This window comes from Carya illinoinensis, chromosome 13, assembly GCF_018687715.1.
Source record: "Carya illinoinensis cultivar Pawnee chromosome 13, C.illinoinensisPawnee_v1, whole genome shotgun sequence".
Lineage (NCBI taxonomy): Eukaryota > Viridiplantae > Streptophyta > Magnoliopsida > Fagales > Juglandaceae > Carya > Carya illinoinensis.
Window position 1 is genome coordinate 29,824,162 of NC_056764.1, and position 21,228 is coordinate 29,845,389.

At 39.1% G+C, this 21,228-nt stretch overlaps 2 protein-coding genes across 7 annotated transcripts; one reads left to right on the forward strand and one right to left on the reverse strand.

The window, feature by feature from the left end:
- Positions 1–3,076: 3,076 nt before the first annotated feature.
- Positions 3,077–5,020, forward strand: LOC122292107 (cytochrome P450 94A1-like). The gene has a single exon (XM_043100331.1). The coding sequence runs from the start codon at positions 3,310–3,312 to the stop codon at positions 4,903–4,905; it is 1,596 nt and encodes a 531-aa protein (XP_042956265.1). The 5' UTR covers positions 3,077–3,309; the 3' UTR covers positions 4,906–5,020.
- A 1,827-nt stretch (positions 5,021–6,847) lies between these two features.
- Positions 6,848–11,902, reverse strand: LOC122292543 (probable magnesium transporter NIPA3). Of its 6 annotated transcripts, none has more exons than XM_043100944.1 (9): positions 11,566–11,891; positions 11,434–11,490; positions 10,977–11,067; positions 10,707–10,867; positions 10,499–10,626; positions 9,762–9,899; positions 8,191–8,283; positions 7,321–7,441; positions 6,848–7,205 (listed from the first exon to the last, which is right to left on the reverse strand). In XM_043100944.1, the coding sequence occupies exons 1-9, from the start codon at positions 11,693–11,695 to the stop codon at positions 7,072–7,074; spliced, it is 1,053 nt and encodes a 350-aa protein (XP_042956878.1). In that variant the 5' UTR covers positions 11,696–11,891; the 3' UTR covers positions 6,848–7,071. The 6 variants fall into 6 exon arrangements, 5 of the variants coding, with proteins under 5 accessions (XP_042956878.1, XP_042956879.1, XP_042956880.1 ...); XM_043100945.1 differs by having other exon boundaries at positions 10,977–11,098; positions 11,566–11,651; XM_043100946.1 differs by having other exon boundaries at positions 10,977–11,214; positions 11,566–11,649.
- Between the last annotated feature and the right edge of the window lie 9,326 nt (positions 11,903–21,228).

Sequence of the window (21,228 nt, forward strand, 5' to 3'; positions counted from 1 at the left end):
TCAACGGATTTCATTAGCAGCTCTTTTTAGGTGGCGTTGTAAAATCCATATGTTAGCCCATGTCAGATAGAGATGGTAATTACTGATAGCATGTTAGTATAGTGTAATGCATGGAGTAGTTTTTATGTTTTAGGAGTAAGAGTGGAACTAATAAGCATAGCACCTTTAGACCTTCATGAAGTACTGCACGTTTGTGACTTTACAAATATAGGAGTGTGAACGCTGGCATACAAGGATTGCCATGACTAATATCAGTTTCTGCAGCTGATGGCTATCTGAACTTCCTACTTTGGGTTTGGCTGTAAATGGTGTACTTGGGATATACCTTTTGTATGTTAATGAAATCTTTGATTGCTTGTAAAAGAAAAGGTTGTAGTTGCCTTTAAACTGCCTGCTGCCAGGAGACCACCGTTGTTATTTTTCAATTGTTTAAACTCGATGAAATTTATTTTCCACTGGCTTCTAATGGTTTTCAATAGGGAAAGTAGTTTATATCTCAACCTAGAACTAGATGATGAATCAAAGTTCGTACTTTTTTTAGTCAAAACTACCAAGTGATGTTCCCTTTTTTTTCTTTTTCCCTTCTCCGGCTTTGGGTTGACTGCCTTATTCTGAGATAGATAACTGATCCAGTTGGTATAACTTGTACCTAACTTTTGTGTGTCATATGTCCAGGGTAAAAGTATTTTTTTACCAGTAAACAAAATTTTACTATCATAAGAATATGGAAGAGCTCAAGTATATGGGACATATACAAGAGCAACAACTAAACATGCTAGTTTAATTCAAGGAATTCATGAAAATTCATGCCATGGAAATCAATTACAAACAACCAATGGAGTAAAGTATTGAAGAATAAATTTCTAAGTTCATCCATTGACTGTTCTTCATCTTCAAAGCTTCTTTCATTCATCTTCCTCCAAATACACCACCATAAACATATTGGAACCATCTTCCAAATTGTTGCAATATGAGAGTTGCCCCGAATGCCCCTCCAAAAAGCTAGGAGGCTGATTATCCTTCTCGGCATCAGCCAAGATAGTCCCATCCGAGCAAATATTTCATTCCATAGTGTCATGGCAATCTCACAATGAAGTAGTAGATGGTCGACGGACTCTCCACTCTATTTGCACATATAACACCTATCCATGACTATGATTCAAAGTTTCATTAAGTTGTCTAGAGTAAGGAACTTCCCCAAGGAAGTTGTCCATACACAAAATATTGCCTTTTGGGATGCCTCGTCTTCCAAATACTTTTCCATGGGAATGGATTTGTATTGTGCATTGTCAAGTCATGGCTTAGTAGAAAGAGCAGATTGTGAACTTCCTTTTCTTAGAGGGGTGCCAAAAAATCTTATCTTCGACTCCCTTTGTCAAACAGGTAGAGTATACTTGGTCATTGAACTCCGAAAAAGCGTCAACTTCCTAATCTTGTGCATTTATGAGGAATGTAACAGTCTATCAGGGAGGGGAGTACCATTGGATAGGATTAAGAAGTCCACAATTGAGGCTTCTTTCATTCTTGTTGTACCATAAATTTGTGGATAAGTTCCTTGAGTGCCCTATCGCCACACCATATATTGTGCCAAAAATTGATTTTGGATCCATCACCCGCCTCAAAATGGTTATTTCTTGAATATGTGTCTCAACCTCTTCTTATGTGCTTCTATAGCTCCATTCCATAGGACCCACTCACCTCATTCGAACACCATCCTCTGCATGCTTCAATTCGATGGTGATTCTCCACAAGGCCCCCTATTCATTGTGGTTTCTCCATAGCCAATTGCCAAGCAAGGCATTGTTAAATCTAGTGTAATCAAAGAATTGGCTTCTTCTCTCGTGTTATAATTGTAAGGCTGGGTTAGCAGATATCATTTTAATTATCAACTGAAACAATTATAACTTCTGGTCATGTGGTTTTTTATGTGGCATGGACATGCTTATAACTGAGATCCAAATCAGAAAACAGTATGTATGTATACAATTCTGGTGTAACATTGACTCAAGAGTCAATGAATTGAGGCAGCTGTTACTACTTTCTGGATGAGATATCCCCACTAGTAGCCTCTCATCTTCCTGGCAATATATTGAGTATACTTAAATTTTTCAACACGTAGTTAAAATTTTCTAGTTAATCATAAACCGAACCCGAGAATAACATTGATTTGCAAGTCCAGATGAGATATAGAGCTAATGAAATTTATCTTTTTATCAATTATACATTTAACATCCTTCTGGATAATGGATACAATTCATTTCATTAAAAAAAAATTGACACCCTTTTGGATGCAAAACTGGAATTGCCTTGTCTACAGCTTAGATATGCTGCCCACCGAAAATATATATTCTATTCACTTTGGTTTCCAATATCATCAGCATTTGCCTTTTTTGTTAAATCTCATATGATATATTTATATTGGGATATGCAAGTACCAGGATTAATTATGAAGATCAGCCTCAGGTATATTGGACAAACCTTACTCGGCAGTGCTGCTATTTTTGGTCTTTTCTTGGGTGCTGGAAGCCTTATATACATCTTGGGAAGTCATATTAACCAAGCTCCTGTGAGCTTAGCTTTGATATCAAGTGTTCTTGGAAGTACATCTTTTTCGTAAGAAAGAGATCGGTATCTTTTATGGCAGATAGATGTCGTGGTAACAGACACCAGTAATTGGTTGTTAATTTTTTGAAAGATTGTTGAGGCAGTCTTGATGGGTATAACTCTTAAGATTGAGTAGTCATAGATCATCTTTTATGAAGATTTGAAATTTTGTTTGATTACTTTTATTTAAATTTTGATTTTTATGTAACGTTCATCTCAATTAATTTTTATTATTTTGTATAAAGATTAACAAAACATTAATTAGAGAGTGTGATTGAGCTGAAATATTATATATTTAATATATTTAGAATTAATATATTTTAATTTTTTTATTATATTATTATTAATTTTAAATAAAAATAATAATTAAGATGCATAAATTTAAACGTGATTTAAATTAATAAATAGATTTATACCTAATTTTAAAACTTATGATTTACCAGCTCGTCTTCCTGAACAAACCAGGGTTTTAAAATATCATTTTCGGAACTAAATTCGTCAATCACACGGATTCTTCTCTCTCTTGTGACGCCATTTTCATCTCCTCTATCTTACACTGTTTCTGTTCCTGAAAGTCAAAGCTGCCTTAATTATTGGAATCCATTGACTACTTCTGGATCTTCGCTGCATTATGGAGAGGAAAAATGAAGCACAAGTACTGAAATTTACAGCAGAAACTTTCTGATCCTCAAAAAACAGGAAACTATGCTGAATCTCGACATGATTACTGATTCTGTTTCCTCCTTGGCCTTATTGTTGTGCCTCTTTATCCCACTCTTCCTCTTCATCTTCCATTTCCTCTCCACTTCTACCTTGTTTCCCTCTAAAACTAGTACCCCATGCCCACAGTCTTACCCTATTATTGGAAACCTACCCGGCTTTCTCCGCAATCGCCATCGCTTCCCCGACTGGGTCGCCGATATGCTCTCCCAAACCCCATCATCCACCCTCCGAGTTCGCACCTTCCTCGACCTCTCCCATGGAATCTGCACGGCCAACCCCACCAACGTCGAGCACCTCCTCCACTCCAACTTCCCAAACTATATCAAAGGCTCTCGCTTCCACGACGTCCTCACCGAGCTCCTCGGCGATGGCATCTTCAACGTCGATGCCCATCTCTGGACTGTCCAGCGCAAGATTGCCAGCCATGAATTCAACACCAAATCCCTCAAACACTTCATCTCCGACACCGTTGCATCAGAAATCTCGGACCGCCTCATTCCTTACCTCTCTGCAGCCTGCGAGGAGAACAGAGCCATCGATCTCCAAGACGTGTTACAGCGATTCGCTTTCGATAACATATGTCAGGTCGCATTCGGTGTGAACCCCGAGTGCTTGACCTCCGACAGCATGTATCAAAACCTCCCAAGCTCCAACTTTGTCAAAGCTTTTGATGATGCCGTGGAGATTAGTTCCTCAAGGTTTCTGTCACCGTTGCCTTTACTATGGAAGCTGGGAAGATTTCTCAATATAGGCTCGGAAAAAAGATACAGAGAAGCCATAAAAGTAATCGACCAATACGCCATGGAAATCATTCGGTCCAAAGAAGAAGAAGACAGTTCTGAAGTAACGCGTAAACATCAAGATCTGTTATCAAGATTCATGTTCTCGACCTTGAATGTGGAGTTTCAAGATGAAAAACACAAGAGGAAGTTCTTGAGAGACATAGTCTTAAGCTTCATACTAGCCGGGAGAGACTCAACATCCACGGCCTTGACATGGTTCTTCTGGTTGATGTCCGGCCATCCTCGCTGCGCTAGTTTAATACACGAAGAGTTGTCGTCGGCGCCGGAAAAACAGTCGGGAATATTCAGCTACGAGGAGCTGAAGAAGATGCATTACCTACACGCAGCTCTAACAGAATCCATAAGATTGTTCCCACCAGTACCGATCAATTCGAGATTAACGGTGGCCGATGATGTCTTGCCAGATGGGACCCACGTCGGGAAGGGGTGGTTCGCCGATTACTCTGCGTATGCAATGGGGAGGATGGATAAGGTGTGGGGAGAGCACTGTAGGGAGTACAGGCCGGAGAGGTGGTTGGGAGAGGATGGAACTTTTATGCCGCTGGATCAGTTCAGATTCCCTGTGTTTCACGGTGGGCCCAGGATTTGTTTGGGGAAGGAGATGGCTTACGTGCAGATGAAGTCTGTTGCGGCGGCTTTGATGTATAGGTTTGAAATCGTGGCCATTGATGGAGGTGCGAGTGCAGAGAAGATGAAGAACCCGCCTTACAAGCTATCTTTACTACTTAAGATGAGGGGCGGCTTGCCTGTAAGGCTAAAGAGGAGACAGCTGTAAGAGATGTTAAGTCATTTGTCTTGTTTTGGACCTTTGGTGGTTTCCTTTCCTTAAAACAGTTTTTTATCTGCTTCCCTTTCTTTTTAACTTTGCTATTCATAAATTTTATACATCACATCTCACGTAATTTTTTATTTTTTAAAAAATTTTATTTAATTTTATTCTTTTTAAAATAATTAAATTATTCTACTAATTATCTATATATTATATATTTAATTAAAAAAATTAAAAAAATAATAAAAAAATAATGTGTGATGTATAAAACTTACTAATAGAATTTTTCTTTATTTATTTGGCAGCTGAGAAAAGAGAAACAAAACAAGATAAACCATTTTAAATAGAATTTTGTTACGTACAAACATACTCGCGCATTAATATGTATATCAATACTTATTTATTCATACTTAAAATTTAAATTAGTACTGTTTTTAATAAAATCTACTTTTTAATCAATTACATCATATTGATACACAGATTAGTGCACAATTGTGCTTGTAACTATATTTTTCCTTTTAAATATACTCTTTGGATTCTTGGTGGAGAGTAAAGTTTGAATAGTAAATTGAAATAAAATGAGATTATATGAAAGTTGAAATTTAAATAAAATAAAATTAAAATATTATCTTTTAATATTATTTTTATTTTAAAATTTAAAAATATTGAATTATTTATTATATTTTATATAAAAATTTAAAAAAAAATTAATAATCATATGAGATAAATTGAATACCTAAACAGGCCTAAGTGATACAAGTGGATATCATACAACCATGTTTATCTTGGTAACAAGCATATCCTTTTTTTTTAGACTATATATAAAAAATTGTAATATATATTTACAGTTTTACATACATTTTTACTTAAAAGACTTATTTTTTTTAAAATTTATATTTAATAATTTTCAACATATTAATAACTGTTATGTGAAAAAAATAAGTTTTTGTAAATTTTTTTTAAATATATTTAATATTTTTCCTTTATAAAATCATGTTTTAAAATAAGGATATTTATGTAAAATTATTTTTATTTATAAAAATTTCTATTAAAACATAATTGTATAAAATATTATAAAAATCATTTTTATGTTTATCATTTATAGCCTTTTTACAACCCCAACCAACCAAAACACAAATATTTCTTCGCAGCAAAATAGCACCGCTTATTGTTAATGGTAGTATAATTTTGAATTTTTTTTTTAAAATTTTTTTTCATATTTTTTAATATATTTAAATATTATTAAAAAAAATATAGACTAATCCGCTTAAAATTACTTTCTTAATTATTAAATAAAAAAAAAAAAACTTAACAGACAGTCAACTAAAAGAGACAACAATGGGCGACATAGTAGATTTATCCTTTCTCAAAAGAGTAATTCTACTCATAAGCCACTTAAGTCTCCAACACCACAGACCAACGGGGTGATTTATCCTTTTGAAAGAGGCTCACAGCATGCCCTGAATTTGTCTTGTGGAGGCCGGGATTGTCTGCAGCACCTAACAAAAGTGGTATGCTGTATTTTAAGGCTGTCTTTGATCCTTTTTAAAATCCATTTCGTGCACTCTAAAAATGAACCGCTCTACATCAATCACCATGAAAGGCTACGGCTGATTGTAAAAATACCCTACAAGCATATCCTTCTTCTCGACTCACAAACATTCACAGAAAATTAAAATTAAAACCAAGTCAAGGATCACTCGTGCTACCCAGAAGCTCACCAAGTCAAATATAAGATTTCTGCCTTCTTTGCTGGAACTCAGATTCTTGAGTCTGGAGGGATTCAATCTTGCTTAACAGAAGCTCTTTTCCTTACTTGACAAGTGAACAAACCACGCATGAAGATACTGGTAATCTTGGACAAACTGTACAGCCTTGCACCTTAGACGCATTCCTCCAAACCAGACATTTAATAAAAAAAAAAAAAAAAAAAAAAAAAAAAAAAAAAAAAGAAAGGAAAAAAAAAAAAAAAACAATGAAATCCGGATGATGCTCATGAAAACAACCACCTGAATACGTTCTCAAATTCTTCCATCATTGAATGGGACGTTATGACCTGAACTGGACGTGGAGAGTCACTTGATGGGCATCTTTCTCAAAGCTGTTCAAATTTCAGTTGTGCCTTGCCTGTTGATTTGAAGTAATGCAATGGTATCCTCTGAATGGGACAATCTAATACACTTCTTGTCTTCTTAAGCAAACTTCCTCAGGACGCGTTTCTTCTTCCTCGTCATACTTCAGTAATTCCCCATTTCCGCTGCAGAGTCGGGTAGACAATGAGGGGGACACAGGTGCGTAGTTGTTACCTGTGGTTATTTTTACAATAAAGCATGAAAAGCCAAAATAAATCAAGGCTTGATCTGTTGATCTGATACAGAAGTTGGTTGAGATGAAAAGGGTACAAGTGAATTTATTACACACCTCTAAAAGATGAGCTTCTCTCAAAGTCTTTGGTCGAATGCAATAAGATTGTTCCAGAAAGCACAACAATAAAGCCACATATTTCTGTTACTATGGTTCCTCCACTTTGGCCATCCCAATCCTGAGACCATAAGTTTCAACATACAATGCATTTATCAAGCAGTATTTACAGTTTAAATATGCTATGAGTGCAAAAGAAAAAGGCCAACTACATATACAGGTGATCATAGCGATAGAATGAGAGGAGTCTTTTGTTCACCAGGTATCTGCTCTCAAGGAATGCCAGGCTCATGAAACAGTTTTTACCCAAAACAAGGGCAAGAGTCGGGTTCTAAGGTTCAGTTATAGGATTCTAGTAAACTAGGTACAGACACTACTTCCAATTGTCAAGTAAGCTAAATGGGAGCAAAATTTTCTCCAACTGTCTATTTCAGATGCACTGACCCTTCAAACTTAGGATTTACAATGAAGGTGTGGACATGGCCAATAGGTGTAATATTTAACAAGATACTGCTGGAAATCATATCCTCTTCTGCAGGTGTCATTTCTAACCCTTTCCAAACCCAATCAACAAAAAACAAATATTTCTCCACTCCCACAAACAAACTGGGTTGGCAGAAGCTCACAGCAAGTCCAGAAATTGTTAAGCGTAAGCCAAGATTTGTCTGCAGCACTTAACTAAGTGGTATGCTGTATTAAAGGTTGTCTTTGATCAGTTTTAAAATCCATTTTGTGCATACTGAGTTCATGCCTCAAGAAATAGTTTTGCGATGTTGCTTGCTCTGTTTAATAAAGCCAACTTGAAAATGAAGCTAAGACTAGTAAAGTGAGAATATCCAATCCCAAAAATCAGTACTGACTTGACATTACCTTAAACATAATGACGCTGGCTAGGATTGTAAGTGTTGTGAACATCACGTAGTATATGGGGGAGACAACGGCTGTGTTAAATGTGTCAAGCGCCTAAAACATCAGAGTAAAGTTGTTAGAGCAGATATTTTAGACTAAAAATTTACAACTTTGCAGACATCAAGAAACATCCAGAAGCTCTTGAATTTTGACAGATTTGCTTTTAAATGCGCCATTACCCTGACATATTTCAGAAATGCATTATCAATTACTTGCAAGGAAACCGTCAGTATGATCTAGAAGTACCATTAGGTTCAACTCAAGCTCAACAAATCCTATAATGAAAAATGAGCAGGAGATGCATGGCAATCTTGGCAATCTCAACATGATTATTTCTTCTATTAACATTTCAGATGAAAATTTCAAGGAACTTGTAGCCTGTGACATGCTTTTATGTCTCTAGAAGTTTTTATACATTCCTGAGAAATCTTGGCAAGTGTATCGAGTAATTTATTGGGAAGTATAAAACACTCTGAGCTGTTTTAACACTTTGTGATGTCCCCCAGTTCATTTTACCTCCTCAAGAAAGTTCCTTCGTAAAATTACATCTGCAAGCTGCTATCCCAACTACCTTTGTAAGTCACGTGAGGCTGGCACAAAGGCAATGAGAAAAATTATAGTTGGCCACACAATTTGACTAATATCTATTAAGGGATTGACTTCAGGGAGCTAAAAGTTTGAAAAAAAAAAATACTTTGATTTATAATGAAAAAAAGGAAGGTGGTAAATGGGATCCACATTGTTTGTGAGTGATAAGTTTTGCAGTTTATAATCATTTTAAGGGACTCCAATGGTCACATTGACTAGTTCTTTTGAATTATAAATTCATATGTGACTTGAGCTTTCCTAGGATAGTTACAGGACAAAACTTAATTTTCTCTCTTGTGAAGTGATGGAAAGCTAGACACAGAAAATTGGAACTAGAAACTTAATTTATTTTTGTATGGTGATAGTTGATTACCATGGGGCAATAATTGCGACTACCATGTATCATGCCTTATATCCATCAAAATGGATACCATTTTTATTAATGCTCAGAACCTGCAAGCAAAGTTGTCAGATACGGGTATATCCCACATACTTCTCCCACGAATAACTTCACAGGAAAGGGAATATTAGTAATACCACACATCAGATTCTGGCATACTTTTTAGTTTGTTTCAATATCCCTAGATTAATTGGAGCAAGCCTAAGTCATCCGATCACTTTAGAAGATCTAAGGCAGTCAACTGTACCTAATTAATATAGGAAGAAAAACTAAAGATTGTGGATATATTGCTCACAAAAATTTGGCAAGAGGCATATCAAAATTGCGATAGACAAGTATGCACATGTTCTAGAAGGCTTTTCATTGGTTGAATAAGTAGCAAACATGGAGGGAAAAAGAGCAAGAAAGGAAAATAAATAAATAAATCAAAGCAATAAAAAGGGTAACTTTTATCGAATATTTAATGTGCCAGGAATTCCGTAGATTCAAAACTTAAAATTATGCTAGCTTGAATTAAACACTGACAACACCATTCCATACCGACCTTATTGAGGTAATTCATCTGAGTGATGACACATGTAGCCACAACCAACATGAAAAACCATGTCTCTGGATATATTAACTGATTCTTTCCCTCGAAAGTTAACTTTAGTGAAGTTCCAAGGGCTTTCACACTCATCACCTGCGCAATTATTGGTGATTACAGTGATTACAGTCACAGGAAGAAGAAAAAAAGACTGCATGTGTAAGTTTTGCAATCCAATTTTACAAGAAGATGGGGATTCAAAAGCTAAAAATTCCCAGAAGCCTATCCAAAACAAAACAAAAAATGATGGCTTATCTAATAAATAATAAATATATTACTGATTTTTACTTATAAAATAAATAAATAAATTACTCCCCCAGACCTCCACAGTTGAGACAAACTTAAAGTCAATACTAAATCTAGAAAAAGGAACTGGAAGTGAAGATATTTAAACAGAGTCTACCAACATTTTATAATAATCATGTCAAGTAAGGTAGGATTTCACACTTCCATTCTGATAGGATTGAATCTTGTTAAATATGTTTAGAAAAAGAATTATTTGATCTCTGTGGAAGTCTGTAGAAGTTCAATAGCATTGTTTGAAACGATTGTAAACTATTAATGAGAGAGAGAGAGAGAGAGAGAGAGAGAGAGAGAGAGAGAGAGAGAGAGAGAGAGAGAGAGAGAGAGTGCATCTAACGTTAGAGTACTCGGTCAGGAAAAGAAATAAGCAACTGATGGTTGAAATGATGTACCGAGAGAGAGCCCATCAATGAACAGATGCCGGTGAAAACTAACACGTTCGTGTGCCCACATTGTGGTGCAAAATGGATGACCAGAATGAAAACCAATACAGTGACAGAGGCCATGTAAAGCAGAAAGGCTGAAACAGAGAGGTCATTTTTAAGTTTATTGAAGTGATATATGCAAAAGCAAGACACAAATATGAGGGGAAACTCTAACCTGGTTGAGTTGCCATGCTCCATATTTCCTGAACAGACGTAATGGGATGCTCCTGTGGTGCATGGATAACAATTAGGACAGATCCCACAATACACATCACGCAGCCCAAAATTCCAAGCTTGTGTAACTTCTCGCTCAAGATAAAGTGAGCCAAAACAGCACTACACCATGCAATCCAAGTCATTACCAGAACAAAGCAACCACATTATATGACACTAGAAGAACACATAATTAGCTAAGAAATAAACTCAAAGCAAGCCAAAAACTTACCTGACAATAATACTTAACGCCCCAAGAGGAGTAACAAGAACTGCAGGGGCAAATGCATATGCAACGAAGTTTGCAACCTCTCCAACAATCACTGTTTCAGGAATCATATAACAAGAGAGATTCTGCAGAAAGTGAGAACAACACCAAACAACAGAAGTTCACAATATCTGTAGTATGACCCGTGATTAATAACGGCAATTGCTATTTAGAAGCAGCCCATCAAATTGAACACCTCGTGCTACCAAAAAGCAGAAAGAGAAATGAAATTACAATTCACAAAAATGGAGCATAATATGACAAATAGGAAATACATATATAGTTTGTATAATCCAACATACAAAGACAACAGTTTGCATGACCTAAAAAGGAATAGAAATTAAGCAAAGATCACAAAAAATCAATCCCATTTTGCTTAGAAAACATAAACAACAAAAGGGAACAAAAATTAAAAACTTACTCGTGATCATTCCCAGCCACCACAGAGGCTCCAAGAGATAAGAATACCCACCAACACCTAAACATTCAAGAAAATCCCATTAAAGAAAAACCAAAATTGATACCAAAAAAGAATGCAGGGAGAGAAATTCACCCGCTCTGACACCAGAAGTTGCGGCTGCTCTTCTAAGGCCCTTCTTCTTGATGATGAAGCTTGCCCCTATGAACCCACTTGACAGCAAAGCCAACACAAAGCCTTTCGTATTGTCTCTGGAGAAATCCATTTTGAATCTCTCTTGGATCTTTTACTTCTCTTCATCGAAACCTCCCCCCGACCACAAACTTTTTCGGATCATCCTCGTTCGCAAGGGTGACTATTCTGTGTTTTTGGGCAAGTCATTATGGGGACGGCTATGAGCCTCTGATGTCATGTCTACACCTAAAATCTACCTCTTTTTTGTTTTGTTTTGTTTTTTTGCGTAACCACTGAATTTTGTTTGCGAGCACTTCGCTGCTGTTTTTCTTTCCGGCGGATTGGATCGAGATTGTTTTAGAGGAAACTTAAAATAAAATAAAATATTATTTTTTAATATTATTATTATTTTAAAATTTAAAAAATTAAATTATTTATTATATTTTATATAAAAATTTAAAAAAAATCTAAGATTAGATCAAACAACATCTAAATCCAAACGAGTAAATTATAAATCGGTTTCACTCAACAATCATTAGCGAAATGGAAAATGATCCTATGCTTTTAAGATATTAAAATCCAATTTTAACATTACATTAATAAAAAAAATATTGCACTCCATTTAACAATTTTTTTCGTCTTAAATTCTTAATCACACTAATTTATATTTTTAAGTATTATAATTGATTTATTAAATTATTTAAAATATAATAATAAAATAAAATATAAATAACAATATCTTTTAATAAATTATTGATGTTTTTTTTTAAATGGCTACAGAGCATGTTTGGTAACTTATTGGTACCTTTTTAATAATAAAATAAATAAATAAATAACAAATATTTTTATAATATTTTTTAATAAATTATTATATTTTATAATATAATAAATAAATAATAATATTTTTTAATAGATTATTATTATTATTTTTTTAAATGGCTACAAAGCATGGCCCACCTAAAGTCATCCAAATCATAAATGTGTTTGCTCTTTATTGGTACCTTTTTGTAGTTAAGAGAATACAAACAAAAACCTTATTGGCATGACATTTAAATAATAGATATATTATATTTTTAATACGTGTTGTGTTTGTTACAAGTAATGTATTGCTTCGGCCAATAGGAACCACAGAAGAAGCATCTAGGAACATGCCAAATGGGCCAATTACCGATCATCTACCCCCAAAGCCTCTATTGTTGCTATCATGTATTATTAGTTTCTGACTTTTTGGCATTACTTCGATAATTTTTGACGTGGCAACTAAACAATACTAGGAAAATACTATATTATCCTTCTACATGCATCTTTTAAATTTATTGTTAGTGAATTTGTGTATGTGTTTTTTTAATATTTTAAAAAAATACAAATGCACTAACGAAAACTTTGAGCGATATGTTTGGGAGGGCAAATCAGCAGATCTCATAATACTAGATGATTTAGTTATTTTTTGTTTAAGCTTGTCTTGTTCAATTCCCAATGGATTGGATGCTATTATGATCACATATAGATAGAAAAATCACCTCCGATTACATTCTACTATTTAAGAAGAAATTCAATAACAGTTACTTTGAGATAGTCTTTTTATAGATGGATTACTCGTAACAATCCATCCCTCAATTGTCTTAAAAATTGACCTTTCAAGACATTAGGTTAAGAACGTATAAGCACTTAATAGGACCATCATTGCTATCAATATCTAGATTTGTTGCTTTCATTACTCTCAAACAAATTTAAGGTCCGTTTAAAAATATAACTATTGTCAAGTATTTTTAGATTTTTTCAAATTATTTTACTATTATTCACTATTATTCATAAACTATTTCATTATCATTTACAGATATTCTGAGATATTTTTAACATATAAATGAATCAGCCACCTTTAGGTGTGGTTTGGTTTCAAAGTTGAGATGAAACCATTTCAACTCACTTTGTATGAAGAGATACTCTCTTATCCAAATGCTTTGTTTCACTTTATGAGATTGAAAATCATCTCACTTCACTAACAACAAATGGCCTTTCATCCTAAAGCTTTTGCAAACGAAAGACAAGACGAAAACACCGAGAACGAGACCACACAGCTCCAACCTCTGGGTTTTCTGAATCCTTTCCCCTCACTGAAACCATTAACGCACCTCACATCCCTCTGTTTGGGTGCAATGCCATGGATTGGACCATTGTGCATGGATGCTCACGATGATGAGTCCATTGAGCAGGCAAGCTGTGGTGAGGTGAGAAAATGGTCATAATGGCAAGTAAGCATGTTGTGAACAAGGGAGGGTGGCGAGATGGTGTGGTGAGGGCCTTCCATGGCTGAAAAGTGCCTCGTGGCCAAGGGAGGGTGGCAAGATTCTCCATCCTCGGGCGAGAAGCTTGTGGCGAGATCCGGAGTCCACTGTTGTGTGACTGGTGAGGAAGGTCCCACCGCACTTTCTGTTGCTGGGGACCATCACGTCGGCAATAGAAAATGCCGACATGTTCAATTGTGGCCCCTGGCAGCCTCAGCAGGCTATGGAAAGCTGTCAGTGATTGTGTGGCCTAATAAGCCTAGGTGGTCAAAGGACATCTTACCAATGATAGAAAACGATGGTCATCTTGGTGTTGGCCCGTGGTGGCCCTACCTACCCACAGACGCCACAGGGAGGACCCCTTTGGATGCATGGCAATGTGTACCTGCTGCTCGACCTTCCCCTCACCGATGCACTCTATGTTCATGGCCACTGTGGCTCAAGGCCACAGCAAGCACGACCTCCATGGGTCAGTGACCATTCCCATTGAGGTAGAAGGCACCGACAGTCCATGAGGACTAGGCTCACCATTGGAGGCCGTGAACGATATGGGTGCACATTACGTGCACTCGGCAACTGCACACAATGTAAAAGTTAATTTATAAATTACTATTACTTATTTATAAATAAAAAAAATTATTACAAATACTATGCAATACTTGGTGGAACCACATCTATCAAAAATCTAAAAAGTAAAAATCATCTAATCTAACTCCATAATCTAAACACACAAAAATAATAACTACATCTATCTATGCCACTTAGATGGTCCCATTTTCCTCCCCTTTATTTTCTTTTTCTCATTCGTTAGTTGCATTGTAATGTTTTACTGCTTTGGATTGATTTATGAAGATCTCATCATTTCCAAAATGTTGAGGACGTGTCTCACTTCCTATCTTCTACTGCTTAGCCGATCTCCGTTGATGAAACTCGAAGGGGGAGCTCCTCCTGCAAACACTTCGATGCTAAAGTCAGTTAAGAAGTTATCCTCCTGAAATCTCAAAGATTACCTGTATATGTAGGCTCATTTGCTGTATATATCTCATCCAAGATTTATCGGAACACATCAAGACTTAAGATTTTGAATAATCCTATCACTTCTCGCTATTTTTATCCTTCCGTTAAAGGTGGCGCCATGTATATGTCTTTTCGAATTCCTCTTGACCACCCTTCTATGATGGGCCCATACTCTGGGCTTCTTGGTTTTTATTGTAATATAGGCCTTTTTGTACGTTTCAGGGCCCTTTGGTTGGGATGGTCCCTCCAGTACCCCGCCAATTCTATTCGCCTTATGGCAGATGGAATTTATTTTTTGATCAATCTTGTCGCTGTGAAAGTGTTAGGTGTGATTGCATGGGCCTGGGTGCTTGGAAAATATCGGCGACCCACAGCCTTTCGGTGTCTTCTGGCCCATTATGCCCTCTTGCCGCTTTATATTATTTCCTTCTCCTCATAAAGATTTTGTTATAAAGAATCGTAGATTTGATATGATTTCCTGCCATTGTGTCAAAGAAGATAGACAGTTTTCTTGTGCCGTTAGCCTTCTTGCAGAGTCACATTTTCTGTCCGTTTGGTGCTTCGTATTTCACTAACCTTCAAAACTTTATTTTTCCGTTGCCTTTCATCCTTTCCTCTGTTACGCTCTCTGCCTTTCCATTCCTATCTTTGCTCTTTGCTTATCTTGTTCTTTCTCGCTACCCTCTTCCCACCGATTTCAATGGCCCCCTACAGCAAAGGTGAGGTTTCTAAAAGCCCCTTTAAGATTCCTGAGGGCACAGTCTTTCTTGGACACCGATGGCGTTCAGGCATCTGAGAGAAAAACTTTTCCAAGATTCGGGAAGACTTTCATATTCCTAAAACCGTTATTTTAAGCGTTCTTGAAACCGGAATCTGTGATGACGAGGGCTTTGCTACTAAAGTAGCTATTTCTGTTTCTTTTCTACAAAATGGGTTGAGGATCCCCTTCTACCGCCCTCTCCGCGACCTTTTGGATCTCCTCAACCTCGCTCCCGCTCAATTGCACCCTTTCGCGTTGAGGGCGTACCTCTGTGCTTGTATCGTATTTCATATGGCTTTGGAACCTCTCGGGGATCCTTATCCCGATCTGACTGCTCAGGAATTTTTGGCGTTCTATAGCTTGAGGGAAACTTCCAAAGGCAATATTCTCAGCTTCTGTAAGAAGGACGATGGGCAAACATTGGCCCGATTCGAGATCCGCCATTCTAATGCCAAGGCGTGGACCTCCAAGTTCTTTTACATCTCTGACCAGGGTTAGGAATACCCTGGCACGGAAGAATTCTTCCATGACTTTCCAGTCAAATCGATCTGGCACCCTATTCCCGATGAAAAGAAACTGTGGCTTAAGATGCCGCCTCTGTCGCGTCGTGAACTGGCTCGAATTGTGATGTTGATTCTTGGGCCAAAGCTAATCCAGATGCGCTTTGGACTAACTACTTGCTGACCTCCACCCATATTGATTGGTTCTTGAAGTCTCCCAACCGATCTTTGTTCAAGGGCACGACTTCATGATTTCAGACACCATTCCTCCTCCCCTGCCGAAGTCCATTGAGAAAACTGCGAGGTCCAAACCCTCCAAAAGGAAAATACATTTGAAAGAGGGGGAGAAGGAGGATGCCACCAAAAAGAGAGAAAAAAGAAGCATGAAGAAGAATGATGGAGATAAGAAGGTGGCCGCCGAGAAGAGGGAGAAGAGGAGCAAGAAAAAGAATGAGGCAGGCAGCCGCCAAAAGAAAGTTCGCACTGGAGATTCTTCTCCGCCTTCTTCTCTTCAACAGGAGGCCCTGGCGCCCTCAGGGGGCGTCCAGGCCCTGGTGTCGCAGGAGGACACCCCTTCCCAGGCGAATACGCAGCTAGCCACCATTGAGCCCTCGTTGCCCCAACCAGATGTCCTTGTCGTAACCATAGGGGAAAGCCACAGCCAGGGTTCTACCCCACCCAGTACCACTAAGCTCTCCTCGTCTTTGCCGTCCCTGTCGCAGTCACGTTCTTGCAACTTGAGAGATGTGGAGAGTCTAGCTAATCTGGCCCTTTTTGGCTTGGCCGCCTCCCTCCAAGTCGTGCCTGGGACACAAGAGTATGCCCTTGCGTTTGAGTTTCTTGTGCTGGCGGGGCGAGCGAGTCAGTTCGAGTTGAGCACAAGAGTGGTTGTGGCCCTTAATCTTGATGCAATCACTTCATCGGGAGCTTGCTTTCCCCCTTCTTCTACTGCTGCACCTGCTAAGGCGGCCACAGTTTTGCCCACAGGTGGCCACAAGGAAATGTCGGGCGCCTTACCTGTGGATGGGGCGGAAGGTGCCACAAGGGATGTCCCTCCACGCCTGGCTGGAACAGACGACGAGGTTGATTCACGTCAAACTTCTCTTGAGAGCTTACCAAATACCATCTCTGGGGGAAAGACCTCTTCAACAGTTGGTAGCTGGCCTGGGCTCTCTTTTCCTCCTACCCATACCTCCTCTTTTGGCGGGGACACTGACTCTTTCCTTGAGGAGAAGTGGGCAAATTTCCTAAAGGAAGACACCCGTCTTTGTGAGGCTGAATTGGCTCAACCAGCACCTTCTCTGCCTCCTTTGGGCCTGGTTGATTTGTAGGAGAGGACGACGGCTTCGGCTGTAAGGCCTGAGGAAAAGACTCGCCCAGCCCCCTGTGAGATTGTGAGGGGGGAAGCTAGCGGTGGTGATTCTTCAACGAGAGTCAACTCCCAGGTCGAGGCCACTATCCAGATGGCCAATTGTTTGAAGAATTGGCTTTCTGAGGTATTATGCCTTTTGTCCCCTTTTGCATATACTTCTTTAGTATCTTAGCCTTTCTTCATGTTGGTTTTTTATTTATTTATTTATTTTTTTAACAGGGGATCAATGACTTGGCTGCCTGAATAGTTGCTGACCGTCTCCGTCTCGAGGAGGAGGTTAAAGAGCACCGCCAGTTGTGCTACATAGCCAAAAGTGCCTTGGAGAGATGGCGGGTTGACAGAGCTGAATTGGCAGCTTTGGCCGAAGATAGGGAGGAGCTGAAGATCCTACTGGAGCAATCTGAGGGTTACTCCCACTCTTTGCAAGGTAATCTTGAGATACACGAGGCTGAACTCCTTGCACTGCATGAAGCAATCTGCCTAGCAAACGAGGCCAAGGCCAAAGTCGACTTCACCTGGTCAATTCTCCTTTCGGAGAGGGACTCTGCCAGGCGGTAACTTTCAAATCAGGAAAGCCTTAAGGCTGAGAGCTCTCGTTTGAATTTCGAGCTTGCTGCCCGTGATGAAGCACGAAAGCACTATCCTCTCTTCGTGGAGACCTGGTCCATTCTCAAGACAGCTGTAGGTCCTCCGAGGAGAGTTTTTGGGAGGCAAACTTGGCCCTTGGAGCCAGCCAGTAGAGTCTATCTGAGAATGAGGGGGAGCTAATTGCTGCCCAGGAGAAGGTCGCACGGCTTCCCACCCAGTTGGCCCATGTCCCTGCTACAAGGGATGATGCCTTTGCTTACTGGTATGGCCGTGACATTGTGAGGCTAAGGGACCGTCTTTTAGTTGATCCTGCCACCAACCTCAGGATTCTTGACTAGGAGTTGTTCTATCTTGAGGAAGCTTCCCGTCGCATGGTTGACAAGTTTGGGAGGAAAGAGATGCCTGATGCTTTTGCCAACATGCCCCGAGCCTTCCTGCTTGATGATGCCATTTGAATAATTTTGCTTTTTGTGTATTTGACTGTGAATTTTTTTTTGATACTTCTATATCTTGTACATTTGTAACAATGGACTTTGATTTGCTCTATTGAATGTTTTGGCCACTGTTCTTTTAATTCTTGTCTTTTTCATGACACTGCAAACTACTGAGGCTTACCTTTGGTGTTTTGGGTCAACGTGGTCTGAGGACCTACGCACCCTTTTTTCATGGCTAAAAACGATCCCCAACTGCACCAGTGCATGACACTTTGACCATGCTGCTGCTATTACTCATGCTCTGGTTGCCCAGTTGTGTCTCATCAACCAGATTTGGGGTCCTATCTCCTTAGACCAAGGATACAGAAGTACAACCTTACAAGCTGCTAAGGCTTGTATTTGGTGTTTAGGATTGAGTGGTCCTTGACCTTTCTCGCCTTTTTTTATTTTTTTGTGGCACCACAAGCTGCTAAGACTTGTCTTTGGTGTTTAGGGTCGAGCAATCCCTGACCTTTCTCGCCCTTTTTTTATGGCACTACAAGCTGCTAAGGCTTGTCTTTGGTATTTAGGGTCGAACGGTTCCTGACCTTTCTCACCCATTTTTCATGGCACCACAAGCTGCTAAGACTTGTCTTTGGTGTTTAGAGTCGGCGTGGTCTGAGGACCTACGCGCCCTTTTTTCAATACACCACAAGCTGCTAAGGCTTGTCTTTGGTATTTAGGGTCGAGCAGTCCCTGACCTTTCTCACTCTTTTTTCATGGCACCACAAGCTGCTAAGGCTTGTCTTTGGTGTTTAGGGTCGAGCAGTTCCTGACCTTTCTCACCTTTTTTTCATGGCACCATAAGCTGCTAAGGCTTGTCCTTGGTGTTTAGAGTCGAGCGGTTCCTGACCTTTCTCGCCCTTTTTTCATGGCACTACAAGCTGCTAAGGCTTGTCTTTGGTGTTTAGGGTCGAGCGGTTCCTGACCTGTCTCGCCCTTTTTTTATGGCACTACAAGCTATTAAGGCTTGTCTTTGGTGTTTAGGGTCGAGCGATCTTTGACCTTTCTCGCCCTTTTTTCATGGCATCACAAGCTGCTAAGACTTGTCTTTGGTGTTTAAGGTCGAGCGGTCCCTAATCTTTCTCGCCTTTTTTTCATGACACCACAACCTGCTAAGTCTTGTATTTGGTGTTTAGGGTCGGCGTGGTCAGAGGACCTATGTGCCCCTTTTTTTTATACAGCATTTATATTCACCCTTGGGAACTTTTTTCTCTGTGCAAAATTCTTAATGATCGAAAAGGAATATATTCATAAATAGTGATGTCGCAAACATTGAACAAAAATAAAGAGAAGGAATGTTTAAACCAATAAATACTACAAAAATTATTGATAAAATTTCTTCAAGTGCTCTGTGTTCCATGGGTGCGACAGTTCCTTGCCCTCGTTGTCTTTCAATCGGTATGATCCAGGCCGGTTGTTGGCTATTACTAGATAAGGACCTTCCCATCAGAGTCCCATTTTTCCCTCATCTTGGGTAGTCACCCCGCTTTTCTTCAAAACTAGGTCGCCCACTTTAAAGGTCCTAAGCCTTACTCTTTTTTGTTGAAGTATTGCGCAGCTTTCCTCTTTTCTTGCAGCGTCTGAACCTCATCTATCTCTCTTTCTTCTTCGAGTAAGTCAAGGTATTTTTCTATCTTTTTGTCATTCTGGGTACATGAGAAATGGCTCGTTCTGTAGGTTGGCAGCCCTACTTCTACTGCTGTAACCATCTCGCACCAATACGCCAGTGTAAAAGGGGATTCCCCTGTCGGAGTTTTTGCTATAGTTTTGTACGCCCAGAGTACCCCTGGCAGCTCGTCCGCCCAATCTCCTTTCTTCTCTGCGACCTTTTTCTTGAGGATTAAGAGTAATGTCTTGTTTGTCGCCTCAGCTTGACCATTTACTTGGGGGTGGCCTGGGGAGGAGTACTTTGCTTTGATCCTTAACTCCGCGCACCATTCTCTATAGTGATCTGAGTTGAAATGGTGCCCATTATCGGTTATAATACTCTGGGGAATCCCAAACCTACAAACAACATTCTTCCACAAGAATTTTGTCACAGCTTTGTCTGTGATCGTTGCTAATGGCTCTGCTTCTGGCCATTTTGTAAAATAGTCGACGGTGACTATCATGAATTTAACACCACCTTTTCCTGGCATGAAGGGTCCCACCAGATCCACCCCCCACTGGGCGAATGACCATGATACTGTTACTGATGCTAATTCTTCCAGAGGGGCATGCGGTATATGTGCGTAAGTCTGGCATTTTGCACACCTCTTGACAAACTCCCGTGCATCCCTTAGAGTATTAGGCTAGTAATATCCTGTCCGGACCACTTTCCTAGCCAAGGTTCTTCCCCCACTGTGGTTTCCACATATCCCTTCGTGTATCTCAGTCAGGACATACTGTGCTTCTTGTGTGGAGATGCACCGCAACAAAGGAACAAAGAAGCCTCTTTTATAAAAGATCCCATCGATGAGTAGGAACCTTGCCGCCCTTTTCTTTATCTTTCTTGCCTCTCCTCTGGCTTTCAAAAATTTTCCTTCATCCAAGTACTCCACTACACTGTTCGCCCAATCTGGGGTGCTTGACCCCAGAACTCCTATCTCGACACCCACAGCTGGGACCTCGACGACCCTTCTCTCGA